This window comes from Podarcis muralis, chromosome 2 (assembly GCF_964188315.1).
Source record: "Podarcis muralis chromosome 2, rPodMur119.hap1.1, whole genome shotgun sequence".
Taxonomy (NCBI): domain Eukaryota; kingdom Metazoa; phylum Chordata; class Lepidosauria; order Squamata; family Lacertidae; genus Podarcis; species Podarcis muralis.
Genome location: NC_135656.1, coordinates 115,017,696 through 115,032,857, shown reverse-complemented (window position 1 = coordinate 115,032,857; position 15,162 = coordinate 115,017,696). Strand labels below are relative to the sequence as shown.

At 47.3% G+C, this 15,162-nt stretch overlaps 3 protein-coding genes and 1 long non-coding RNA gene across 6 annotated transcripts in view; 2 read left to right on the top strand and 2 right to left on the bottom strand.

Annotated features, from left to right (window-relative positions):
• Positions 1-4,629, bottom strand: part of LOC114591011 (uncharacterized) — a 37,227-nt gene extending 32,598 nt beyond the window's left edge. Inside the window, 2 exon segments of the mRNA XM_077923046.1 lie at positions 2,461-3,463; positions 4,546-4,629. Of these exon segments, the coding sequence (XP_077779172.1) occupies positions 2,461-3,051 (591 nt within the window). The 5' untranslated portion in view covers positions 3,052-3,463; positions 4,546-4,629.
• Positions 1-15,162, top strand: part of LOC114592429 (tripartite motif-containing protein 10-like) — a 647,260-nt gene that overhangs the window by 76,307 nt on the left and 555,791 nt on the right. The window lies entirely within an intron of this gene.
• LOC144326614 (uncharacterized) overlaps positions 1-15,162 on the top strand; it is a 94,232-nt gene that overhangs the window by 3,983 nt on the left and 75,087 nt on the right. The window lies entirely within an intron of this gene.
• Positions 9,546-15,112, bottom strand: LOC144326177 (uncharacterized). 3 transcript variants are annotated; one of them, XM_077922507.1, is made up of 3 exons: positions 14,959-15,112; positions 13,565-13,715; positions 9,546-11,663 (listed from the first exon to the last, which is right to left on the bottom strand). In XM_077922507.1, exons 2-3 carry the CDS (start codon positions 13,662-13,664, stop codon positions 10,561-10,563), a joined length of 1,203 nt encoding a protein of 400 aa, XP_077778633.1. In that variant the 5' UTR covers positions 13,665-13,715; positions 14,959-15,112; the 3' UTR covers positions 9,546-10,560. The 3 variants fall into 3 exon arrangements, with proteins under 3 accessions (XP_077778633.1, XP_077778628.1, XP_077778634.1); XM_077922502.1 differs by having other exon boundaries at positions 13,565-13,751; positions 14,959-15,111; XM_077922508.1 differs by lacking the exons at positions 13,565-13,715; positions 14,959-15,112 and adding an exon at positions 13,450-13,529.

Sequence of the window (15,162 nt, the reverse complement as noted above, 5' to 3'; positions counted from 1 at the left end):
GTTAGAATCTGCAATGCAACAAGTGTCATCCTGCACAACATCATCATAATACAAAACAAACAAACGATCAACATATTCAGCATGCAATACATAGTCATTTTTCTTTGTGATGATGCACTTCTTGTTCTTGAAGGACACGTCAATGTTCCGCTCAATTAGCTGTCCAACGCTGAGCAGATTATGTTTAGCGTCTGGCACGTAAAGGACATTCTGTATCGATAAGTCCAAACTGTGAAGAACAACAGTTCCGTAGCCTTTACTGGGAATAGTGTGGTCATCCGCCTGGTGAATCGCACCTTCCTGCGGTGTAAAAGACACAAATAGTCTCTTATCGTTGCACATGTGGTGGGTCGCCGCCGAATCAACAACGAAGAAAGATCTAGACGTCTTCTGGACCTCTGCAACCTTTGGAGTGAAGCGTGAAACCATAGCCTTGTGCTGCGTTGTCCTGGACACCGGACCTTTGCCTCGGCCTTTTCCACGCGATGAGCTTTCGCTGCGCTGCTCTGTCTTGGCCTTGGGATATTTGCATTCCCTCTTTATATGGCCTAGACGTCCACACGAATAGCATTTCACTGCCTTCAAAGCTTTGGCGCCATCTGGTGGTTCCACTGCACTATGGGATGACGTCTGTGAAGACTCCCCCTTGCCCATGCAGCTAGCACCCCGGCGATCTGCTTCATTTAAAACCACGGCAGTAACAAAGTCCACTGTCAGCTGAGCTGTTGGCTGCACAGCAATCTGGGTTGCAACAGACTCCCAACCTGAACCCAAAGATTGTAGTATCATGAAAGAATACACAGCCTCTGGAAAGTTGAGTCCTCTCTGTTGCAGCTCATGTCTCAGATTTTGCATCCCCATCAGATGTAAACGCACATCTCCACCTTCAGCAAGAGCCATATTATGCTGCTTGTTAAAGTAAAACATAGTAGATCCAGCTTCTGTCCTTAAGTGAGCCTCTCTCAAAGAACCCCAAATTTCTCTGGCTGAGGTCTTATCACGCAATAGACAGAGCTCTTCTGGGGATACTATCAATGTAAGTGCTCCCCGTGCTTTGGAATCCTTAGCTTTCCATGCATCTGTAACTGGAGCTGGGGGGGGTTTCTGTAATCACCTCAAACAAACCCTCTTTCCGCAGAATTGCCTCTGCATACAAAACCCAGTCCGCATAATTTTTCTTGTTGAGCTTAGGAATCCCACAAGCATCCTGAAGGGCCATCATGACTCTGGCATTAGCCTTCAGCGTCATATATGCTGCTTTAAATCTTGCTGCGTCACTGCTGCAGCTGCCTTATTCCAAAGGCGCTTTTAAAAGTTACTTTCGATTTCCCCAGCATAGTAACTTGTGCCTGGGAGCCTTTTGCCTGTTCCCGGCAAAACGGCTTTAAAAGTTCAAAGTCCAGCCATAAAGCCATTAACTAGAAGCTGGCAGGCTGCCCGGAGCAGTAGTACATACCTCATCAATCACTTTTACGCGCAGAGCAGATTCCAATCCGATCTGTCCCTCTGCATTCCGATCCTTTGCCGGCACTCCGACTCGACTTCTGGAGCCCATAACCACGTGTTGGTGTAAAGCAGAGTTCTGTGCCCAGCAGAAGGATGAGGAGTACGTACTACATACTCAATATTGCTTTATTTACAGTTCAAAGCAGATATATTACAGAAAGACATCTTGCCTCTGCAGGAGCAGAGAAAGCATCCTCTCTCCTCGACAGCTTGGAGAGAATCACACAGTGAAAAACAGGAAACCAGTGTACGTCACATCCAGTCTCCCTTTCCCGTGAGAAACTCCAACAGTACATACTGTGGAATGTAAACACCTGTCTCGTGACAAGCCCTTTCGCTGCACAGTGAAGGAAAGCAGAAACCAACAGGAAGAAGATTGGAAGAAATTTAAAGACTATTTACAGAAACATAGTAAAATCAAGGAAGTTTAGAAGGAGGCTGGAATGAAGTTATGTGACTTTTGCATAAGTATTATAAAAGGATTTATGTTTAATAGACTGTTGATGGAAAGCAGGAAAGGTTAATTACACTATCTTAAGACTAATTAAAGGATAAAAACTTGGGAAAGATGGAAAGGATTTGCTGAAATAGTTAATTGAAGCAGAATACAAAAAAGGGAGGTGTGAGGAGGTCAAAGAAACAAGTTAACGAAGGTTATGTTATAGAAGGTTTATTCTATTTTTGTGTATTTGTCTTTGTTTGATTGTTTCCTTTTTGTTTTTGTGATGTTTTTGTTGTTACTTCTTGTGTTATACTTTTGAAACTTTAATAGAATCATAGAATCATAGAGCTGGAAGAGACCACAAGGGCCATCGAGTCCAACCCCCTGCCAAGCAGGAAACACCATCAGAGCACTCCTGACATATGGTTGTCAAGCCTCTGCTTAAAGACCTCCAAAGAAGGAGACTCCACCACACTCCTTGGCAGCAAATTCCACTGTCGAACAGCTCTTACTGTCAGGAAGTTCTTCCTAATGTTTAGGTGGAATCTTCTTTCTTGTAGTTTGGATCCATTGCTCCATGTCCGCTTCTCTGGAGCAGCAGAAAACAACCTTTCTCCCTCCTCTATGTGACATCCTTTTATATATTTGAACATGGCTATCATATCACCCCTTAACCTCCTCTTCTCCAGGCTAAACATGCCCAGCTCCCTTAGCCGTTCCTCATAAGGCATCGTTTCCAGGCCTTTGACCATTTTGGTTGCCCTCCTCTGGACACGTTCCATTTTGTCAGTGTCCTTCTTGAACTGTGGTGCCCAGAACTGGACACAGTACTCCAGGTGAGGTCTGACCAGAGCAGAATACAGTGGCACTATTACTTCCCTTGATCTAGATGCTATACTCCTATTGATGCAGCCCAGAATTGCATTGGCTTTTTTAGCTGCCGCATCACACTGTTGGCTCATGTCAAGTTTGTGGTCAACTAAGACTCCTAGATCCTTTTCACATGTACTGCTCTCAAGCCAGGTGTCACCCATCTTGTATTTGTGCCTCTCATTTTTTTTGCCCAAGTGCAATACTTTACATTTCTCCCTGTTAAAATTCATCTTGTTTGTTTTGGCCCAGTTCTCTAATCTGTCAAGGTCATTTTGAAGTGTGATCCTGTCCTCTGGGGTGTTAGCCACCCCTCCCAGTTTGGTGTCATCTGCAAATTTGATCAGGATGCCCTTGAGTCCATCATCCAAGTCGTTGATAAAGATGTTGAATAAGACCGGGCCCAAGACAGAACCCTGTGGCACCCCACTAGTCACTCTTCTCCAGGATGAAGAGGAACCATTGATGAGCACCCTTTGGGTTCGGTCAGTCAGCCAGTTACAAATCCACTGAGTGGTAGCATAGTCAAGACCGCATTTTACAAGCTTCTTTACAAGAATATCATGGGGCACCTTGTCAAATGCCTTGCTGAAATCAAGGTAGGCTACATCCACTGCGTTCCCTTCATCTACCAGGCTTGTAATTCTGTCAAAAAATGAGATGAGGTTAGTCTGACATGACTTATTTTTCAGAAATCCATGCTGACTATTGGTGATCACAGCATTCCTTTCTAGGTGCTCACAGACTGTTTGCTTAATGATCTGCTCCAGAATCTTCCCTGGTATTGATGTCAGACTGACTGGGCGGTAATTATTTGGGTCCTCTCTTTCCCCCTATTATTAATAATATATATATATATATATATTAAAGATAGCTTGGGAAAAGATCAGATGCGTTCTCCGGGAAAAGATCCATTAGCTGTTTTATTAGCTATGACAGATCAACTGAACCTCCATGTATGGGCACAGTGTACCTTGATGTGGGGCAGGCAAAAGAATCCATTTCCTTGCTAAATGAATCTGATGGACATCATTGCTACAAGATGCGGTGATGGTGGTGGCAAAGAAAGCTTTGAAATGCGATCTGTCCAATTTATGAAGGATGGCGATAGGTTTATCAATGGCACTGGCAGAGGAAGGGGGGCAGGAGCAGTGGCCTGCAAAGGGTGTCAGGGGCTGCAGAGTGAGAGGGGCACCTACCTGCTGCACTTTCCCCCCTGCCTCGCCTTCCCTCTCCGGCGGTGGGAGAGCGTGAGCTTCTGCCTGTGCTGCCGCCCCGGAACCCACTCATTGCCCTTGGAGGGAGGCAGAAGCAGGCGAGAGGGAGGACCGTGGAAGAGGACGGGGCTCCCTGATGCGGGACAGGGAGAGGGGCGGCAGACTCAGTGACCGCCCCGGGAGGTAAAAGCCCCAGCTACGCCGCTGATCCGTGAGCGGCTATATGCATCGTCCACCGCGAAGCAGCAGCTGCCTTGGACCCCTCATTCTGCCCCTTGAGCTCAGGACTGAAGGGAGCAGCTCCCCAGGGTTTCCGGCAGGGTCCGTGCCAGCCTGAGCCAGAGATGTTTGCCCCTGTGCCCTCCTGCAGATGCCCTGCCCCTCAGCTGCGCCCCTTCCCCTTCCTGCCCGGTTGGGGGGCGCCCTGCAGCCTCTGACTCCACTCGGGGCCTGATCCTGCCAGGCGCACCTGCTCTCCTCCCCCTCCTGCCCCCCCCCCGCCTCCTGCACCTCGGACTCCTCGCTCCGTCCCTGCACCGGAATCCGGCTCCTCTCCGGGGAAACTCGCCAGGCCACGGGCCGCTGCTCCTCCGCTCTCCTCGGCGGGGGACAGGAAAGTGCAGCCGCTCTCAAGTCCCCCTGGCTGGCCCCGTTTCCTGCCTCTCTGAGCATCGGAGCTCGCTGGCTGTGGGTTGGGCCCTGGGAGGCTGCGAGGCTGGATGCGCCCCCTTGCAAGGCGAGGGCTGCGAGACCGCCCTGCTGCTTCCCCTGCCCTCGAATTTGCAGCCCGCTGCTTCTGATCCTGGAGGTTCTGCTCTTAGCTGTCGGGGCAAATGGATTAACCCTATGAGATCTGGTCCATTCCTAGCTCTGGAGCAGCAGGGAACAAGCTTTTTGCACCCTTCTCTAGGGATGTTCACACGCCGCCATCTCTGTCCCCGTGTACACAAATCACTGAGCTGTCTTAACTCAGTCGGTAGAGCGTGAGGTGCTTTATCTCAAGGTTGTGAGTTCGAGTCCCATGTGAGAAAAAGTGGAAATAAAGTGTAATGTTACCTTGAAATTGTGTACACAATAGTCCGATGGTTTTTAGAGAAACCCAAAAACTTCCCCTTTCTATACGCTTTCGTTGTCTTCTGAAATAAGTGGGTTTTGTTTAGAAAGCTGTCTCTCAAAATTTATTAGAACATTGGAATGTACCTGGCATTTTATAAGCTCTTCAGTATGTTGCACAAATAAGTCTCCTTGCGATCAGTATGCAAATCCTCTACAGGAGGATTTGGTTTCCAAATCCTCTACAGGAAATATTCCTGAAATACCATTTCATGAAGCTGGGACGATGCCACCCAGGGGCCTGAATGCCTAGCAGCTGGAGGAGGCAGTCCAGTTCCCAGCTCTGCTGGCCTAGGTCATGTGATCACTTAGCTACAGCAACAGATGCCAGGGCTGGGCTCTGTTATCTTTCCACACCCTCCAACATCTCTCTGATGAAAATAGGGGTGTCCTGTTTTATAATGATAATTTTACTATTTATACCCCACACATCTTACTAGGTTGCCCAAGCCACTCCAGGCAGCTACCAACATATATAAAAACATAATAAAACATTTTAAAAAATCCCTATACAGGATAACCTTCAGACAACTTGGGGGTCACATAACCCCATACCCTCTGGCATCAAATCAGAAACTGACAACAGCTTCTGTAAATCAGGGACATCCCTGGAAGACAGTGGCACTTGGAGGGTCTGTCTTTCCCTGATTTTTCCTTTGCTGTCTCTGGTCTCCTGCCTCCATTCAGCAGAAGAGGGAGCCTTCATACGGAGAAGGATCGGGGCCAACAGGGCATAGTTGGTGCCTTCAGATGACTGTAGTGAAGGGAAAACCATTTGGAGGAACAGATTGTTGCAATTCTTGGAAAGGGATGGAAAGAGCACGGCTACATCGTGGTTTGGTTCTTCAGGTACTTGTTAAAGTTGTTCCATGGAATTCCTGATCTGGACCTTGTGTGGGAAATGAGTTCTCTCCATCACAAGAATAATTTTTGAAGCTTTACTGCACAAGAGTCTCAAACAGTCTTACAATAAGATGAACTTGATAAAGAAGCACGTTGCAAACAATGTTCAGTCCTTTATGTAATCCTGTGAACTTTCCTCTCTCTGGTCCCAGAGGGAGATCCTAAGCTTCTTCATCATTGCAGAACTTATTTGCAACTGCTGCTGCTTCTCCTAGCCATCTCCAACAAGCATCCACTGACTTCTCAAGTTTAAGCTTCCTTCTGCTAGAGCTCTGCAGCTTCTGTTTCCAGCGATGAGTTATTAGGAAAGATACCAGCCTCCTCTGATGCTTTTGTCAGAGTGGAACCTCTGAGTGGAACCTCTTGCCGAAAAGGTTGCACTCTTTCTTCTTCTATGTTTGCTACATATGCCACAATGTTCTCTCTCTTTTTCTCAAATGTTCCAGGCGACCACAAATGAGTGTCTAAAGAGAAACCAAAAGCTCAGAGTTGGGATGGGGGGGGGGAGGCGTGAATATCAGGTTGCCTTGTAGTGCCTGGGAGCCCTGCTATTAGATTTGCATCTCATAAATGTTGTAGAAGCCTTTAGGTTTTTTAGCTGTATATTTAAAAAACAAGGCTCTCATGAGATGTTTCATTCTTTTGTTATTCTGACACTGCATTGTACAGGAGCACGTTTGCACAGCTGTTAAAAATAGTGATTTTTTAATATGAGAAAAGACTAAAAATGCATTCTAAAGGGTTTCTTTAGAAGCAGAACAAGCATTTTATTTTATTTTAAATAACAGAGGGATGAGGCCCAATTCTTAGTGCTCATCCCAGGTTAAAGATTAGCAGCCACACCCTCACAAAAAGCTATGAAAGGATTTTGTTAGCAAGTGTCAAGGTGAATTCCTACCTTGTATTCCTGGGCTGCCTCTTCCTTGAGAACCACTGTTCTCACTGTGGACGCGGGTGGCGCTGTGGGTAAAACCACAGTGCCTAGGACTTGCCGATCGTATGGTCGGCGGTTCGAATCCCCGCGGCGGGGTGAGCTCCCGTCTTTCGGTCCCAGCTCCTGCCCACCTAGCAGTTCAAAAGCACCCTTAAAGTGCAAGTAGATAAATAGGTACCGCTTTATAGCGGGAAGGTAAACGGCGTTCCGTGTGCTGCTCTGGTGCAGGCTCGCCAGAGCAGCTATGTCACGCTGGCCACGTGACCCGGAAGTGGCTGCGGACGGCGCCGGCTCCCGGCCTCTAGAGTGAGATGAGCGCACAACCCTAGAGTCTGTCAAGACTGGCCCGTACGGGCAGGGGTACCTTTACCTTTACCTTTATGCTGCCTATAGCCAGCCCTGGTCAGCAATGTGTCTGCAGCTCTTTGAGCCAGTTGAACTTTCTGAGCACAGAAAGTTCCAGGCAGAAAGTACATGGCAGCCCCATGTAGAGTGTGTTACAGTGACCCCTACACAACGTGGCACCAGACTGCCTCTTGGGGGGGGGGGGTAATTATCTGCTCTAAACACTGCAAAGAGAAGAAGATAGCATCCCTGTTTGCCTCTGTAAAAGCGCTTTCATCTTGACCTGCCATACAGCATAGGTCTTGGGCGTGAGGAGAGGAAAGGGCAGAGTCATCTGGCCAGAATGTGCACAGGCCATGTCTGCTATCACTTAAAGCAAGACACTTCCTTCATGCAACACAGATAAAGCCTTGACTCCTTCAGCCACTCTCTCTCCCACTCAGAGCGCAATTAACAGGCAAACAGGGATGCTATCTTCTTTCCTTTTGGCAGTCAGCAACACACCTCCATAAATCAAGCAGCAGCAACAGCGGCAGCTTGAACACTCTGCTCCAAAACAGCTCTGCTTCTGGGCACCACAAATCAGTCCAGCATGCAGCCTCCGTTCCGCCGTCCAGCAATCAGCAACAGAAACCTCTGGCGACTGGGATGACTGGGACAACGTCTGGTCAGACGACTGGAACAACGACTGGGCCCATAACCGATGTCAGCATCGCCCTTGAGCCAGTGCCACCAACTGGACTCATCCACTTCAGCCCCGACTGGGCTAGGCGAGCTGGGTAGCACTTCCAGAGACCACCTTCTGCACAGGAACAGGTCAAAGTGCTGTGGACTCACAGCTTAGAGTTGTGAGCACCAGATTCACTTCCACAAGACAGTCGTCGCACAGCAGAGTATAGCAGAGTATAGCAGAGTATAAACGACTCGGAGAGCAGCTCTGTAGAATATCTTTATTCTATCTACAGCTATAATACACAACTATGTACAGAGCTTAATGAGGTCTAAGCATAAATGAATGCTGAACCGCACTGAGTGCCTGCAGCTGCTCTTAGCAGCAACCTTATCTATACACACGATCTCTAACACTCAGTCTCTCTCTCTCCAACACACTGACTGACTAACTCTTTGATGTGGTGCTGGAGCAGAATAAGTAGAGAGCAGAACATCGCCCCTCCTCTCTGGAAAATCACCAGACTCATCAGGAGATTCTTGGATATGGGAGGGGTGAAATCTCCTCACTCCCTTGGACCCCTTCCATGACACCAAGGGGAGCTCCTCTTCTGGGGCTAAAAGCATTGCTGTGGAGGTTTCATTTTTGTCATGATTGCAAGGGAAGAAGGGAAGGTAAAACCACCCCCCCCCCACACACACACAAACACAAAGAACTGAATGAAAATAGCCCTGTCTGAGCGATTAGCTACTGGAGAGCATAATGTGGGGTTTAGCTGTGATGCTCACCTGTCTCCCTGGAGGAGTCTTTTCTTGGGGTCAGGGAGCTGGGGGAGGAACATGAAGTTCCCAGGTTACATTTCCTTCTGGTCAGCTATTCCAGCTCTTGTCTCCTCCCCATTTCTTTATGGAGGGGCAAAAGCTATACACTTTGTATAGACGCAAGTATAACCAACAAAAGAACTCTGCAGCCAATCAGAGGGAAACAATGCTGCTGGCACTAATCAAAGGCTAGCCCCCATCCTCTGCAGGGCAGGGGAGAAGCCAGAAGGGAGGGAGGAAGTGCCGCCGTCAGGAAGAGAAAAAGAGAGAGAGAAATGGTGCAGCCCAAACTATACGAATCAGAACCATGATGCGATTTCTGGACCTTCTGTGGGACGGATCCAGAACCCATTCGGGTCAGAACCAGCCCGTGGCCCTTAGGTTGCTGACCTCTGTCCAGAGACTTCACAGCCATCTTCACTTCCTAGGAACTCTGGGAACTGTAGTTCTGGGAGGAACCTCTCAGAGGTTTCTGAGCCGCCTCAGCCAACTACAATTGGACATCCTGAGACTACAATTCCCAGAAAAGCTCGACCAAGGCCTTTAGCCACAGCCCTGACCAAATAACGGAGCTCTCTCTTCTCTCCCTCTCCACCTCCCACATTCACAACAAATCAGTCTCCCACTCCTCAGTCCCTTTCACTCATCTCCCCTAGCCCTAATTCTTCCACATTCCTTTAAAACATTTCGGTGAACTAAGGAACACAAAAAACACCCTCACTGGTCACCTTCCACAGGTCAAAAGCCAATGCAGAAAATATTTAATAAAAACAGTTCTAAATAGGTACACAAGAGCACAGAAAATAGGAGATGAGTTTTAAAAGCAATCTCAAATGAACATTTAACACAGGGACCTTTCATTCAGCTGGAAAATGCTATCAGTAAAAAGGTCTTCAATAGATTATGCAAAGTTCAAGTAAAGAGCGCCTGGAATGCTGATCTACAAGACAAGGGCAGCCCATCATTTTGGCAGTGAAAGGCGGACCTGAAAACTCAACAGATTCAACACACACCTTGAGCATTGCAGATTCACACTCTCTCCCGGTTTATTTAGCAAGTGTGGAGTTTGGAACTGACAGGGTTAAAACTCCGAGGTGCCCTGCTTCTGGGGAGGAGCATTTGGGAGGAGCTGGGAGCAGCCCAAGGCAGATGAAGTGCGTCATGACGCTGAGCAGATTCTTCTCTGCAACGGACAGAGAAGCAGCTGAGCTTAGAGCTGCTAAGAGTGCCTTTGGGCACGGAGATGTCGGAAGTTTCTGATGGAAGTTTTTACTGCTTTGTAAATAAACGCTAGTAGAGAGAAGAACGGACTGTCTCTGGACTGATTTATCCCTTTTTTCTCACGCGGACGCAGGACCGCTGCTACTCTGCTCTCCTGCCAGGTCAGCCTTCCCAGCAGAGTCCACACAGGGAAGAGTGACTGGACGTAGGAGTTATTTTTGTTTACATGAAGAGCAACAAGTTGCCACTTATTTTGTACATTTAGTATATGTGACCTTCATTACTTTAATACATATATATGTGTATACAAATTTAAGTACAAACACTAAAACATCATTCCATGCATTTACAACTGATTTCCCCCTTTATGAGTTTCTTGATGTAAGTAGTGAACCCTGAGTGGAAAACTCCATTTATATCATTTCCCTAGTGTGAATTTGCTAATGAATATTAAGGTCTCCTCTCCCTCTGAAGCCCTTTCCATATTCAGTACACCTTTAGTTTTCATCGTGTGTGAGTTAGCTGATGTCTTCTAAGGAGTTCATTTTTACTGAAGCTATTTCTACATTCAACACATTTAAATGGTTTCTCCTCGTGTGAGTTTGTTGGTGTCTTCTAAGGGTTCCACTTGTACTGAAGCTCTTTGCACATTCCATACATTTAAATGGTTTCTCCCCAGTATGAGTTCGTTGATGTATTCTAAGTTTCCCACTTTCACTGAAGCTTTTTCCACATTCAATACATTCAAATGGTTTCTCCCCCATATGAGTTCGTTGATGTATTCTAAGTTTCCCACTTGTACTGAAGCTCTTTCTACATTCAATACATTTAAATGGTTTCTCCCCCGTGTGAGTTAGTTGATGTATTCTAAGTGTTCCACTTGTACTGAAGCTCTTTCCACATTCAATACATTCAAATGGTTTCTCCCCTGTGTGAGTACGTTGATGTCTTCTAAGTGTTCCACTTTCACTGAAGCTCTTTCCACATTCCATACATTTGAATGGTTTCTCCCCTGTGTGAGTTCGTTGATGTATTCTAAGTTTCCCACTTTTACTGAAGCTTTTCCCACATTCAATACATTTAAATGGTTTCTCCCCAGTATGGGTTCGTTGATGCATTCTAACTTTCCCACTTTCACTGAAGCTCTTTCCACATTCAATACATTTAAATGGTTTCTCCCCAGTGTGAGTTCGTTGATGTATTCTAAGGACTACATATTGATTGAAGCTCTTTCCACATTCAATACATTTAAATGGTTTCTCCCCCGTGTGAGTTCGTTGGTGTATTCTAAGTGCTCCATTCCTACTGAAGCTTTTTCCACATTCAATACATTTAAATGGTTTCTCCCCAGTGTGAGTTCGTTGATGTATTCTAAGGGTTCCACTTGTACTGAAGCTCTTTGCACATTCAATACATTTAAATGGTTTCTCCCCCGTGTGAGTTCGTTGATGTATTCTAAGTGTTCCACTTGTACTGAAGCTCTTTCCACATTCAATACATTCAAATGGTTTCTCTCCTTTGTGAGTTTGTTGTTGTATCCTCAGTTTCTTTCTCCTTCCCAATAAATTCACATGTGGCTCCATAGAATTCTGACTTTCATCCTCCTCAACTTTTTGGGAGTCTGGGAGGAAAGAGAATCCTGTTAGACTTTCAAGAAAGACAAAAAGGGAACTGCACACATGTCAATCCCAGCCTGCACCGTCTCTCATTTTTACACCGTCTCCATTCTCCACTGTCCTCTCTAGGTTTCATATTTTTAGGAATGAATATGAGATAATGGCAAGAGCAACACATGATCACTCCATTCACACTTGGTAAAGCACCATCATTTTATAATACAGATCTATGGTGGAATTGGCTTATTAGACACATCTATTTTTACTTTCTGAAGTGAAGAAATGATCTCAGGCTCAAGTAACAGTATCTCCCTTGTGAAATAAATAAAACTTAAGTGCTACATGTAACTGTAAAAATATTGCACTATACTGGAACCTAAGAAGAGCCTGCTGGATCAGGCAAAGGCCCACCTAGTCCAGCATCCTCTTCTCACAGAGGCCAAGCAGATGCCTGTGGGAAACCAGCAAGCAGGATTGGAGCACAAGAGTCTTCTCTGCCTTCGTGTGCTTTCTAGAAACTAGTATTAAGAAGCGTTATTGCCTAGGACCATGAGGGCAGAGCAGAGACGTCAGTCTTATCCTTTTTTTCAAGCTATCCATGTTGCTGGCCGTCACTGTCTCCTGTAGGATAGATTCCATAGATGAACTACGCTTCTGTTTTTTCATCTTTGCAGCCCTTAAAAGCTGATAAATGTATTATGGCCTACGCTTGTGTGGGCTGCAGTCTGACAAAGTGGACTCTTGACTAGGAAAGCTGGTGCCACTATAAACTTTTGAGTCTCTTTGTTGGCTTTGTGTACTTATTTTGAAATTTGCACCAAGGTTGTACCACAATATCTCCATGGAAGCTTAGGGACGGACAAAATTACAGGGTGTCAGCTCCGTGAATCTCAAGCCTCTTGTGCCTCCGCTGACAGAGCCTGAGAATGCAAGAGATGTGATTCGGTTGGAATGTGATGCAGGGGAGGAGCAGCCAAGCTGCAGCAGGAGCAAAGAACAAAGAGCAGGAAGAGGGGGTAACGGGGGGGGGCACAGACTGTTAGCTCCAGTTTGAGGTTTGACAGAGCCCCCGAAATAGCCTGTCCAAAAAATCGTAGGCTCGAGAGAATCTGTGAGAAGAGGGGGAAAGAAAGCGAAAGTGGGGGCTTCTTTGCTGGAGGACTTGGCAACTGCAAGCTGGGATGAACAGGCTGAAGACTGAGCTGCACAGTGATTTGTGAATTTGAGCAATAAACCTGAGATAATTACTACTGGAGTTGTCTCACGTCTGTGCGGGAGAACAAAGCCATTACACAGGGGCTTTAAAATTATTATCCCACTCACTCACTCACTCACTCACTCTCACAAACATCCCCAGTCTTTAAGATTTACACAATTTGCTTATAATACCAGACGCTCTTGGACTTTATATGCCCAATCCTAAGTGTAGAGCCTCCAGCCACAGGAATCGTGTATCATGATAACTGGTCCTTTGTCCCTTAAGCCCACCAAACTGGGGAGGTGCATGCATCTATTGTGTTTTGATGCTGGTGGAATGTATCATTGTGACCCTGTCTATAAAAAATAAGAGGAATAGAAACAATTTAAATGCATTAATTATAAATAGTTATGGGAAGCATATCCATTCCCCTTCACCCATTGTTCAGGATTGGTGTGCAACATCATTATCATCAATTATTCTTGCCGTGGAAATAACACCTAAGATTTCAAAGCCTGGAGGAAGAAAATCTGCCCCCACTACATTAGGAAAAGGATTCAAGAAACAAAGAGCTGCTTTGGAGAAGGCCTCACCCCTTCCTTCTTCCTGTCAGGAACTTCCTTCCATTTGTCTCCTCTCCATCTTTTCCTCTTTCTCCCTCCACCATCCATCTATCCCTGTCCCCATCTCCTCTCCCCTGGAACTCACCAGATTTCTCCAAGGGTCCTGGGAGGGAATGCTCAGAGGTTGTGGGGAGGGATGCGGGAGACAGCCTGACCAGGTCAACCGTCCATCTTCCTCCTTCCATCCTGGCCAGGGTTGCAGGTTCAGTCTCAGCTAGGTTTGCAGGTTCAGATTCCTGAGGAGCGCAGAATCCAGAGCAAGTTGCAGCTTCCTGGGAGGGAGGGAAGAAGAAGCCAAGGGAGTCTGAGAGCCCCTGCAGGGATTCTCCTGCCCAAGACATTCAGCTGCCCCTGGAGAAGCCCCAATTGGGCACCCCCTTCCCAAAAGCCTCCAACCATTTTCAAACACCTTTGCCAATTCCTTTCACCTGCCTGTCCCACCTCCCTTTCCTAAGGCTGGCATGGTATGTACATTAGTGGCCTGAGAGTAGATCCCTTGGAACTTAAGAGTTAATCTGCAAAGAACTGCTCTGAATAGATGGGTGGCCCTTGCATGGAGAAGAAGGAAGCCCCATGCTTGCATCAGGACCCCCTAGGAGAGGCGGTGGATCCGCCCACTGCTCCCTCTGCCCTCACTGCCTCCTCCTCTGTCCTCCTGCCCTGCAAACACCCTTTGCTCTTGTTCCTCAGGGGAGAGAGGCGGCTGAGGGAAAGAGCCTTCAAACCATCCATTTCCTCCTCTGCTCTCCCTCCTGTCCTTTTGGGAAACAGGAACTTTGGTCAGGAGTAAACCACTTAGATGGCAAGTTTGCAAGATAAGCACTTTAGAGCAATGCTTGTTCCTACTATATGTGTGTCTGTGTGTTTGGACCTAGAGGACAACATACACGTTTACACCACGTGATTTCTTAAAGAGGACACTTCTTTAAAACCTATTTTTACTGCTATTCTTTCCAATTCTATACTTCCCTTCCTCCAAAGATCACAGGGCTGCTTACAATAGAAAAACACAGAGATGTATAGCAGAGTAAGAAATAAAAAAGACAACCCTCCCCCCCAATCCAGTTGTGAAGTCCATAGACTGTTTATTGAGCCAAACCCCTGGGAAAAGAGAAAGGCTTTCGCCTGTTGCCTAAGGAGGTACGCCGGACACTGAGGCCCTCCTGCAAGGGGTCTTCTGCTGGGTTATAAATATTGAAATTAAAATTAATACTATTATTAAGGCGATCCTGGCCAGCAATGCCCACCCCTCTCCCCTTTCCCGCCTCCTTCCCTGCAGCTCCCTTTGCACCAGATCCCTGCTGGCTGAAGCTTCTCCCCCCCTGCCCTCCAGGCCCCCTTTAAGGAAACAGCTCCCTTCCCTCCCTTCTCCCCGCCCGGATCTTGTGGAGGGCCGCCTCTCCCCGTTCCGGGGCTTCTCCTCCTGGACCCCCTCGCAAAGCCCCTTCCCTCCTTCCCCGCCACTGGCTTTGCACTCACCCGAAATCCCGGGCAGCGGGGGCGGGAATGGGAGCCCCCGCGTGGGAGGCAGGGAGTGAGGGCGCTTAATTAGGAGCCTTAATTAGGAAGAAGCCCCCTCCTCCGCCTCCGCACGACGCAGCCCCGCTTCCGCCTCCTCCCCTCCCTCCCTCCTTTGCCAGCCGGGAAATTATCTCTGCTGGTGAAGCCGGAAGTGGAGACAAC

Coding starts and splice junctions, on each gene's coding strand:
- LOC144326177 (XM_077922507.1), bottom strand. CDS start 13,664: ATGGAAGGAGGAAGATGGACGGTTGACCTGGTCAGGCTGTCTCCCGCA. Junction 11,664..13,564: donor AGGACCCTTGGAGAAATCTG/GTGAGTTCCAGG, acceptor CTTTCCTCCCAG/ACTCCCAAAAAGTTGAGGAG.